Source organism: Myotis brandtii, unplaced genomic scaffold (genome assembly GCF_000412655.1).
Source record: "Myotis brandtii unplaced genomic scaffold, ASM41265v1 scaffold349, whole genome shotgun sequence".
Classification (NCBI taxonomy): domain Eukaryota; kingdom Metazoa; phylum Chordata; class Mammalia; order Chiroptera; family Vespertilionidae; genus Myotis; species Myotis brandtii.
In genome coordinates, this window is record NW_005363427.1 from 1,350,699 (window position 1) to 1,362,342 (window position 11,644).

Below are 11,644 nucleotides of genomic sequence, written 5' to 3' on the forward strand. Positions count from 1 at the left end.
AGAGAGAATCTTAAAAGCAGCAAGAGAAAAGCAGTTAGTTACCTACAAGGGAATGCCCATACAACTGTCAGCTGATTTCTCAACAGAAACTATGCAGGCCAGAAGAAAGTGGCAAGAAATATTCACAGTGATGAATAGCAAGGAACTACAACCAAGATTACTCTACCCAGCAAAGCTATCATTCAGAATTGAAGGTCAGATAAAGAGCTTCACAGACAAGAAAAAGCTAAAGGAGTTCATCACCACCACACCAGTATTATATGAAATGTTGAAGGGTTTTCTTTAAGAAGAGGAAGAAGAAGAAAAAGATCAAAATATGAACAACAAAATGGCAACAAATACATACCTATCAAAAATTGAATCTAAAAATCAAAATAAACTAATATGAAATCTAATGAACAGAATAAACTGGTGAATAAAATAGAATCAGAGGCATGGAAATGGAACAGACTGATGATTCTTAGAGAGAAGAGGGATGGGTGGGGGAAGAGATTAAACAAAGATCTTATATGCATACTAGAGGCCTGATGCACGAAATTTGTGTAAGAGTAGGCCTTCCTTCCCCCAGCTGCCGGCACCGGCTTCCCTCACAGCCCCAGCCCAGAAGGACATCCGATCTAATTAGCATATTACACTTTTATTATTATAGACTAGGGGCCCGGTACACAAAATTCGTGCACAGGGGGTGGGGGAATCCCTCAGCCCAACCTGCACCCTCTCCAATCCATGAGCCATCAGGGGATGTCCTACTGACGCCTTAGGCCCACTCCCCATGATTCTCTGCTCTCTGTGAGGTCTGGCTGCTTCACCCCACTGTCCTCTGTCTGTGGGGCCTGGGGGCTTCACCGCCGCCACCACGCGAACAGAGCTGCCATGCCCTGCTGTCCACTCTCTGTCTCTGTCTGCCGGGCCTGGGAGCTTCGCCGCCACCTTGGCAATGAAGCCCCCATGCCCTGCTGTCAGCTCTCTGTCTGCTGGGCCTGGGGGCTTCGCCACCACCGTGCGAAGGAAGCCGCCACACCCTGCTGTCTGCTGTCTGTCTGCTGGGCATGAGGCCTTCATCGCTGCTGCTGCACTAAGGAAGCAGCCACACCCTGCTGTCATCTCTCTGTCAGCCCGGCCTGGGGGCTTTACTGGTGCCTCCACACCAAGGAAGCCGCCACGCCCTGCTGTCTGCTTTCTGTCTGCTGGGCATGGGGGCTTCACCGCCATTGTGGCAACGAAGCCCCCATGCCCTGCTGTCTGCTGTCTCTTTCTGCCGGGCCTGGGGGCTTTGCCACCACTGCCGCGTGAATGGAGCCGCCACACCCTGCTGTCCGCTCTCTGTCTGCCGGGCATGGGGGCTTCGTCGCCACCGCCGCGCGAAGGAAGCCACCACAGGGGCACACCTCCAGCCCAGCAGCCTCACGTTGTGTCCGCTGGGCTGGGAGCATGCCCCCAGTCTAGCAGCCCCGTGTTGTGTCTGCATCCCTCCCTTCCCCCGCGGCCTGGGCGTGGGATGCTGGCATCGTCGCCCTGGTGCCAGCATCCCACCCCTGGCCTCTCGGCGCCTGCATATGCAAATTAACCCACCATCTTTGTTGGGTTAATTTGCATGCTCACTCCTGATTGACTGGTGTGCATCATGAAGGTACAGTCAATTTGCATATTTTTCTTTTATTAGTGTAGATATGCATTACCTATGGACACAGACAATAGGGTGGTGAAGGCCTGGGGTGGGGTGGGAACTGGGGGGAGGGAGACAATGGGGGCTGGCGGGGGGAGAGGGACATCTGTAATATTCTCAACAATAAAGATTAAAAAAAGAATTAATGGATATGTTTATATTTTAACCACAACAAAAATATTGAAAATGGTAGGAAATTTGATGACAGTTTTTTTAGTCTACTTGGGGGCTACAGGTATCGCTTCAATCCCACCTCCTTCCCCCACTCTACCTAGCAAGTCTCAGAAAGCTCTATTTTCCTTAAAGGCACCCCACAGCAGCAGCTGCAGAAAGCACAGTCACTCTGACAGAGGTACCCCCATCTTTTTCCTGTCTCTATTCTCATCTAACCCCTCTTGGGTCACACTTATTCTTGGACTGTCTTTACAAAGCAGAATGATAGATACTGGTTCAGTATGGATTTGTAGCATTGAATAATGCAGCTTAGATAAGGAAGATTAAAGGTTTAATATTTAAGAGGCCTTATATCATCAGGATTCAACAGGCTCTTTGTGAATTTTGGTGTTCTGAAGTTCAAACATCCTTTGTTCCTTTCCTTCCAGGTCAGGCATCATGAACAGGGCACTCAGCATGTTGCCCCAGAACTGGAGAAGCCATGCTGTGGAGGCAATCTATCATGCTGTCAGAGACTGGGACTTGATTTGGTACCAACTGCTGTGCAATTCTGGAGAGCAGGAATATCCTGAGCATATTAAATAATGATGGACACATTGGTTGAAACAAAGTTTCCAGTAAGGAAGTGCAATGTGGATAATCATGGCAATAAAATAGGAAGAGCTTTAGTTCCCAGCCCGAACCTGCCTCGGCTGGAGCCATTTCAACAAGGCGTCCTCACAACAAAGAAGAGATGCGATTGGTACCATTTCCCATCATCAGGTGTCTGGACAAAACATTAATGTGAATAAGGGCCAAGCGCGGTCCTGTGTATCTTGATTAAATTACACACTATTAAATAAAAGGTCTAGATGATATTGTTTTAAACCTGACTCATCCAACCCTTCTTCAAACAGCTCCCCTTGCCACCACCTCTGAACTGATTTTTAAAAAGTAATTTCTCTCTGTAGGGTGGGAGAGAAATGAACTGGAACAATTTTTTGCTTTTAAATTGTTCCATTTGGTGTTTTGTAATCATACTATTAAATGACTGAGTCATGCTAATGACAGGATTTTTGTTTTGTTTTGCTAGGAAGCTTCAGATTTTATGATGTAGTTTGATTCTGGGGAAAGCTAGTCTACAAAGGAATATGAAGACTATAAAATAAACTGCATGTTGGGTTCAAGATTCTTAGCAATTATCCAACATTCAAAGCCTACTGAAGAGAGTTTCAGGCCAGGAAAAGTCACAGGCAGAGATGAGTTTAAAGTGGTTCTTTTAATCCTAAGGCACATGTTGCCATGGTTTTTAGACCCTATTTTAAAACTAAAGTTTTTCAAGCATCTAAATCGGGTTGGCAAAAATATTTTCTGTGAAGAGCCAGACAGTAAAGGGTTCCTGCTTTATAAGCAAGTAGTTGCTCACTTCTGTCATAACTTCTCAGTTCTGCATGAAAGCAGTCACAGACAACATGCAAATGAATGAGCATAGTGTATGCCAACAAAACTTTATTTACAAAACAGGCAGTGGGCCAGTCCGGATCCAGGTGCCGGCTGTAATTTGTCAACTCCTGGTCTACTAGTAAATGAAGCTGGAATCGCTTCCACCTAGAAAAGAACCTCTCAGTGAAGAATACGATCATACTACACTTCTACTAACAGACAATACTTTTAAAAGACAAAACAAGATCAGTTCAGCCAGTTAATCTTTTTATTTTGAGTTTTGTAAAAAAAAAATACAGAAAGAGCTTTGAGAAAAATGTGTTAAATATCAGCAAAAGCAGGAAAACATGTGACTAGCTTTACAATATCAATCTAAACATATACACAAAGGCAAACATTAAGTAGGATGCTACAGAAAGACAGCACTTTGGGGTCTAACTTCAGTTTTCTTTATTGCACATAAAGGTTGCTGATAACTCCAAGTCTTCACTTTTTCACAGTTAAACATTTTAATATTATTTTGTATAACATGTTTATATAACGTACTGTTACATAATGTTAATTTTATAAAACCACCAGTTTGCCACAGTTGAATGGAAATAGAAGACAAAATTCTCCCCAACTACAGTATTTAAGCTTTCTATAAAAAGTTCTCCAGAAGGTCACATCGTCCATGTTAAATGTATCCTATTCTATTTAAAAAATTGCTTTGTAGCTATTAAATGAATATTGGTGGCCTTCGCATTGAATAAATTTAATGAACAAAAACTTCTAAGTAAGAAGACCAGATGTATTTTATGTAAAAAAGAAAACCTAGGAGTAGGTGACACTACTATGAAATCATACTTTGAATGAGTGAGTGCAGTGATACATTCCAAATCCATAGAGTGACGTAATACCCACACAACCGAAAATCATTCTTCTGCTTCTCCAAAGCCCACAGCTGGAATAATCACAACAAAAGTCAACCCCCAAATGTCCATGCAGTTGGATGGTCACCCAGTAACACTGGATCTTAACTGTTTTTAAGTGCTTTTGACAGAGATGTAGAGTTATTCAAGCTATTTCCATGTCCTTTTTCTTCTGAGCTCCTCCAGCACACACAGGCCCAAATCATTCTCCATTGGCCAAGAATTGAGGTGATGATGACATCCCGTTAACCCTTTTTAAAAGGTGGCCATCAGAAGAAAAGGATGGCCTCTCCCAAGTGCTCTCATGTCTATTTCAGACCTTTTCAAAAGGCAGTAGAACAGGAAGACCTTCCTTCTCATCTTCTCCAAGGCTCAAGTAGCAGAAAACCGGTGCCTATGTGTTCCATGTGGACCATGGTTATCGTATACCCTGCTTACAAAAATAAAATTTACATCAAAAACTTTGGCTTTGCTCTTTACAATTTCTCCTAGCACTGGGTGACAAGACAAGATGTGTTTGTTAATTTTTTAAAAAACTCTACTTATGAAAATTGAAACTGGAAAATATGGTTTACTTCTAAATCTTGTTTTGAAAGGACTGTCAAAAATCCTACTTGCTTTTCCTAGTCAGATCCTCACATTGGTTTCTATGGTATTTGTCTGTATATTGTTCTTATTAGGTTTTAGAAAGGGGGAAGGTCTTTTCAGGTATCAAAGTGGCGAAAGCAGCATTCAGATGGGTTGTTTCTACATTCTAACTCTTGCCCACTGGATTCTTCAACTTGCTGTGTGAGGACATAGCAAATGACACTGGCCAGCCAGATCCCCACTTAGAAAACGACAGAAGAGATCAGAACTCAATGACACCAGTCTAAAGTTTCTGACAGATTAGCTCCTACAGTACTAACTCATCTGCAGAATCAACATCAAAGGCAGGCATGAAACTTGTCAAGTTCCCTATTCCTGAAGTCATTCATTGAAACAGCAACCCTCATTCCAGAATACATTTGACAAGAGATGGTAAAATTAGTTTTCTGATACACCCCTTAGAAGTCACAATGGGTACCAAGGTAGGTTTCCAAGCAGATGATTCCCCTCTGATGAATGGCTCCATTGCCCTGGCACCAATCTCTAAGGACATCAGTGGTGTTTCTACATTTAAGAGTCACTGTTCACATCAAATATCCAACATGATTACATTAACTTCTACTATGGACAGAAAAAGGGAGGGATATGATGAGGGGTGAAGGAAGGACGTGCAACAGACCTCTATTTTGGAAGGGACGGTCACTTCTTTGCTCTAGTCTGAAATGTTCATGGATAGTGAAGATAACATTTTTGGTGTTTTCTAAAATTTGTTTTTTCAACCAAACCACAGAGGGCGTTTTCAGGTCTAGGGATCACAGCCTAAAGAGCTCTTGCTGTTTGGTTGATGAAACATTTGATGTCGCAGTGTGGTTTTTGGCTGCAAGGCATCAATGCTTATTTGTCTGGTCAGCCCAATAAGTATCATTGATGGTCAGTGTCCATTTAATTACATATGCCTTTCCTATACTTGCTTCCTAGGAAGAAATGCAGACTTATTTATATCCTAAATTTCCTCTCTAGGAAAAGAATATTAAAAGGAATGTCAGGAGTTTATATCTTCCCTCTGCCAGTGCTATCCACAAAAGTTTGCATCTCCTTAACTACCAGCTCCCAACACCACCACCACATGACAGTGAAGTGATCACAACCTTCCACTTAATAAGGGGCCTGTGCTCTGGCAATGGACAGCCCTCCCCCTTATTTTAAGGAGTCCAGTGTAGATTCAGGCATGGAGACGAGTGAAGTGTGAAGAGAAAAAAAGTTCACTTGACTGCAAAGGGGACTCTTAATTTAATCCCAGGTTAAATGGAAAAGACAGCTTGTTAGAAACCTTCACATTTGATTAGTCAGCAGCTCAGTTAAGACAAAACCCCCTTTTCCCCACAAATCGGAGCAAAAATGACAGGTTTTAATCCCTCCAATATATACATTCAAGTCATCCTTCTCCCCCTTTCATGCTCTAAGGTTTTCTAATGTGACCTTTTTTTTGGTTTTAGTTGTATTTATGGAGTATGTGTTTGACTTCTAGAAACATTATTAGCACGAAATTCACTCAGTTTCAAGTTGGGCCCACTGCAAGTTCTAGACTAAAGGCTCTCCACCCGAGCTGCAGATTAGAATCCCTGAGGATCCAAACATAGCACAGAAGCCTGGCCGCACTCTAAACCTACTGAGTCTGGATCTCTGAGGGTGGGCCTTTATGTTGATGTTCTCAATAAATGGGCCAGATCATCCTAATGTGCAGCCAGGGTGGAGAACCTCTGCCCTAGAACATCCGACTTTGCTGAACTGTAACCCCCCGCACCCTACCCAGAACAAATATGCTTATAAAATGACTTGGGATTATCCTCTCAGAAGAATTTTGCTTACTTGGATGCACCATTACTCAGCAGTTTCTACCTGGTTTATGCCAGACTGGCAGCAAATAGTTAGCCTTGGGTTAGTTTCTCCGCACCCTACTTTTTACTTTTCAGCATAGTGGAAGCATGAGGTAAGTATGTTTAGCTTTTTCCCCAAACTTACAAAGCCCATGGATGACCATCAAATCAAAATGTCCTTTAGTGTAGATAGAAGGGAAAGGGGAATAAAAATCACCCAATTCTCTTATACTGAACCATATGAAATTGTCATTTTTGTGTCTTTAAAAAAATGGTTGAATACCAGCAATTTCATATGGCTCAAACTAATAAATTTTTCTTGGTTTGCACAAATTATCAACTGAAAAAGAGGGCGAAACAATGTCTTACTTAAAAATTAACCATTAAAAATGCGAGTTAAGAAGGTTAAATGGCTGATTTCATGATGGGTGCACTAGATTGAGCCACTACCTTATAAGGGAAATGGCCACATTAAATGAAAGCATTTTTTAGAAATTGGGTTTTTGAAAATAATAGCACTGAAGCATAGAGCACAGGGAGAATCTCAAACTTGGCTTCCAAGAGTTCTCTTACTGCAGGTGTGGGCAGGTAGAACAGCTCACCCACAAAAGAACCCAAAGTAGAAATCTAAATCTCAGACCACACTCACACATGAAGCTGGTGCAGACCTCCCCAGACACCACGAAAATGACCTTTCTCTACAAGACACCTCGATTCTTAATCTGAGAGTGGACAGGAACCTTCCACTGTATAAATAAAGCTTAACATTCCACTGCCTCGCCTCTGTTTCTTCAGGTGACCACTGAAATCTCATTCATTTCTTAGCTCAAAGTTTGGAATTCTACTAAGTCTTTAGAATACAATCTTGTGTTTTCTTTGCAGTGATTTTTTTTTCACAGTGAGATTTCTTCCCTCTGAATACTAGTGTATTGCCTCTGAGGGTTGTTACTGCCTTCTCATCACCAGATCAAAGCACTCCACAAATTTTGGTGTTCTTTCTAAACCCACAGTAGATATGTCAGTCCTGTTAACCATTTTCCAGGCAGTCAGCTCATATGGCAGCCATCAAGAATTGACTGATGTTTACGGTGATGTAATCATCAGTTTCTAAACAGTTTCTCCTGCCTTCACATTAATGAAAAAAACCAAAAACAAAACAAAAAAATACAGCACTTTAACACTATTTTGCCTTTGGTTTGAAACATTCCAGTAACTTCTTCTTTGTGGAGATTTCCAGAGAAGGAATTACAATTCTTTCCCCCATGTTGAAATGTTGATGGATATATTTTCCAATCTTCAGTCTAGAGAAAATACAGGCAGCAAAAGAAGTCAGGAATCCAGAGATGAGGCTGCTGTCATCATCTCTTGTTGCTGGAGCCTCCACTCAAATTGCTTTTTCATGCTTTCTGTCCCATTTAACACCAGCTTCCCCTCATCCTTGGAGGTCCAATCTCACTGGCCTTCCTTCGCCATCTTTCTTCTAGCCTGTTCTCCCTTCACTTGATATTCCTACATCCAGCTAGACTCGCACTGCTGTGTATGGATACGAAGCCTCTCCTGGGAGGGGTCCCCGGCACCCACCACACCTTGTTCAGGTACCACAGGTGAATGAATTAGAGACCAGTAAAGCATGCGATTGTTTTTGTTTAACTCTGAACAGTGCACTACTAAGTGAAAAAGTGGGAATAGATCTGCATTTGTCTTGAGCCCCACCATCTGTATCTTGGGTTAAGTTTTAAATGTTAAGATATCTTCAGACCTCAATACAATAGAAGCGTTAGTTCCATTCAGTCACTGTCCCACCTCAATCAACACTGGAGCATGCAGCCAGCCCCACACCACCGGTGGGTCTACCCCATCGCTTCAGGGTTTGGGGGGAAAGTCATGCATTATCCTCCAGGGGGAACACTAGGCGGGTGCCCCGGCTTGAAACCTTCTGGTCTCCCATTCCCAGGTCTCGTTCCAGCACCTCCTCAGAACCGCTCTTTGTTTTCCGACTGCCCTCCAGGCTCATGGAGGCCGTGTGGGAGCCTGAGGAGCCATTGGCAGTCACTGTGCTGTCCCCGTAGGTCAAGGTGAGGTCACCCTCAGTCAGGATGAAATCAGAGTCTTCCTCTCTCAGTGGCTCTTGGTTCTGAAAAGTGCAACAAATAACAATTAACAACAAATCGAAGACTGGAATCTCCCAGAGCTCCAGCCAACCCCAATCTCAATTCCTCATCTGAAACTGGGGATCATGAAACTTGCCTGCATTGAGCCTCCAGCATGATAACTGGATGTAAACTCTAGCGTGCTGTTCAATGTATAGCACTGTTGCCTGAATTAGGACTTGGAATAGCAAAAAGCAGCTGTGATTTTAAATGCCTGACAGTTTGTGACAAAACGGAAGAAAAGGAAACCAACCTGGATTTTCAGCTTCCCAACCCACAAAGAAAGGAAGGGCTAAGGTCACTGGGAAGACCTGCAAATAGGTTTCAGGTCCTCTCTCCTCTGGGAAGGTCTTCTGGGTGGGCCTCCTGCCCTACACAAACCATTCTACACACACCTAGTTTACATTTGAACTACTCTTTACCCTCGTCAGCATGGAGGGAAGAGGACAAACCATTATTAGGATTTCCTTCCTGTCGCCACACAAAATCCCTGATGGGAAGTCCTCATATAGATGAAGCAAGTAATACAGAGGGAAGGTGTATTTTCTTGAGCGTCCAAGCACGTCAAACTCGCAGCCCATAACGAATATTTTTGCGGCCCAGCCAATAGAATGGTATGTAAGAAGTGTTTTAGTAAAAAATTCGTAACTTAATTTTTACAATATCTTGTTTTACATAATTATTAATAATGAACTACAACGTTTGCTAATGACTGATGACTATAATCGTGTTGCATTCATTTCCCTTACGCGCCTTACACGCAGGCGCACCATTTCTCTCCACTGATACTAGCAGTGAATATTTTAGCAGCCGATGGCCACTTCATTCGTCTTGTACTGACCTGTTTGGTGTGCACAACAGGAAATATTTCGCTTTCGGAGAACAAGAAAAATAGGTTTATCTGCATTATGCTTATTAATTTGTGCAGCTATTCAGTGTCTGGTAAGAATGTTCAAGAAAAAATACTAATTTTTATTAAAATGTTCTATTATTTTATGTTAATGATGACTCATTTATTTCAGCCCTTTGTATTCAGCAAGTCTCTATCAAAATAAACCCACATTTCTATGAAAATTGAAGCTTTTCTTTTTTTTGCGGCCCACATACACTTAAACCTTGTTTATTTGGCCCGTGTTAGCCTTTAAGTCTGACATGCTCGGTCTATTACAGTGATGGTGAACCTATGACACGCGTGTCAGAGGTGACACGCAAACTCATTTTTCTGGTTGATTTTTCTTTGTTAAATAGCATTTAAATATATAAAATAAATATCAAAAATATAAGTCTTTGCTTTACTATGGTTGCAAATAGCAAAAAATTTCTATATGTGACACAGCACCAAAGTTAAGTTAGGGTTTTTCAAAATGCTGACATGCCGAACTCAAAAGGTTCGCCATCACTGATCTATTATATGCCTGCCAGGAATGTCACATAAGCTCTCATTTGGTCCTTACCCCTCTCCTGCGAAGGGTGCAAGCACATGTCACAGAGCAGAAGATCTGAGCTAAGAGAACCTATGAAATTTGCCCAAGGTTGTCCAGCTGGTAGGAAGGTTTGGATTTATGCTACCTCCAGACTGCCCACCTAAACGATATGAAAAGTGACCCCATTGGGAAGAGGACTGTGACAGCATCTCATAATAAGCAGCAGTTGTAGCAAAAAAAAGACTAGGCTGAGCAAGGCAGGCGTCAGCCAAGTGGCAGCCACTTGAAACTAAAAGATGGCAGGGAGAGAGTGTCAGGAAGCAGCGTGAGGTCAGACACAACCTTTCATTCTCCAAGAGGTTCAATAAGCAAAACAAGGGTGGGGTGCTCCCCCACCCCCCTATTTCAATGGCTGTCAAACACTGTGGACTTCCTTTTTTGTTTTGTTTTGTTAATCCTCACCTGAGGATATTTCTCCATTGATTGTTTAGAGAGAGTGAAAGGGAGAGGGGGAGAGAGAAACTGATGTGAGAGAGACACATCAATTGGTTGCCTCCCACACATACCCTGACCAGGGCTGGGGATTGAGCCTATAACCCAAGCATGTGCCCTTGACCGGAATCGAACCTGAGACCCTTCTATCTGCAGGCTGACCCTATAGCCACTGAGCCAAACTGGCTAGGTCTGGACTTCCTTCTTGAATAGCAAACACAGTTTGAAAACTGCTCTTTCTCTCCTATTTCCTATCTACCCTTCAAAGCACATCTGAAGTCCTACATCCTGTCCTCTACACACAGGGTGTCCTCATTGCAGGACCTGAACCTGCCCTGATAGTCCATGGTCCCCGCTCAGTCATGCTGCCCAAGGCCACAGGCAGATTCTCCCGTGTCCATGCCTGGACTCCCCATCTGGGTGAATCACCAAAGGGCCATGACCTTCTCCTCTTCTTAGTGCCCTTCCTTGAAGTGCTTAACTCAGTAGGTGCTAGAGGAATGCCTGTTAAGTGCACTGGCCTAGGGAGGACTCCTTGGTTCTGCCTACCTCACTTCTCTAGTCCCAGCCCATCTCTGTGCCCTTACTGGTGACAAACACACCCATGCTTTCTGCATTGTTTCTCAATGTCGACTTCTCCAAACTCCACAATGTGACTCCATTTAACCAATGCTGCAGCTTAACAGGCAAGCACGCAACTCCTCTTGCTTGCTGCCTCAAATCTTCACTAGAATCAGGCAGGATGCAAATGTATAATCAAATAAGAGTCCTCTAGTCGGGCAGAGAGGAATTCTAAAACTCGCTCCAAACTCCCCGTTTCCTCCTCTCCATCACTATTTAGAAAGTCCTGAAACTCTGTCTGCCCGGTGATAGTTTTTTTTTTTTAAATATATTTTTTTATTGATTTTTTTACAGAGAGGAAGGGAGAGGGATAGAGAGT

At 43.0% G+C, this 11,644-nt stretch overlaps 1 protein-coding gene and 1 long non-coding RNA gene across 3 annotated transcripts in view; one reads left to right on the forward strand and one right to left on the reverse strand.

Moving 5' to 3' along the window:
* The window catches only part of LOC106727017, an 8,944-nt gene extending 6,237 nt beyond the window's left edge, over positions 1-2,707 (forward strand). The window contains exon 3 of the long non-coding RNA XR_001363168.1: positions 2,269-2,707. This is a non-coding gene — a long non-coding RNA (uncharacterized LOC106727017). The remainder of the gene's footprint in view (positions 1-2,268) is intronic.
* An 809-nt stretch (positions 2,708-3,516) lies between these two features.
* Positions 3,517-11,644, reverse strand: part of SLC9A7 (solute carrier family 9, subfamily A (NHE7, cation proton antiporter 7), member 7) — a 66,212-nt gene continuing 58,084 nt past the window's right edge. For both annotated transcript variants that reach the window (XM_014544051.1, XM_005871599.2), the window contains one exon: positions 3,517-8,772. In XM_014544051.1, the coding sequence (XP_014399537.1) occupies positions 8,521-8,772 (252 nt within the window). In that variant the 3' untranslated portion in view covers positions 3,517-8,520. The remainder of the gene's footprint in view (positions 8,773-11,644) is intronic.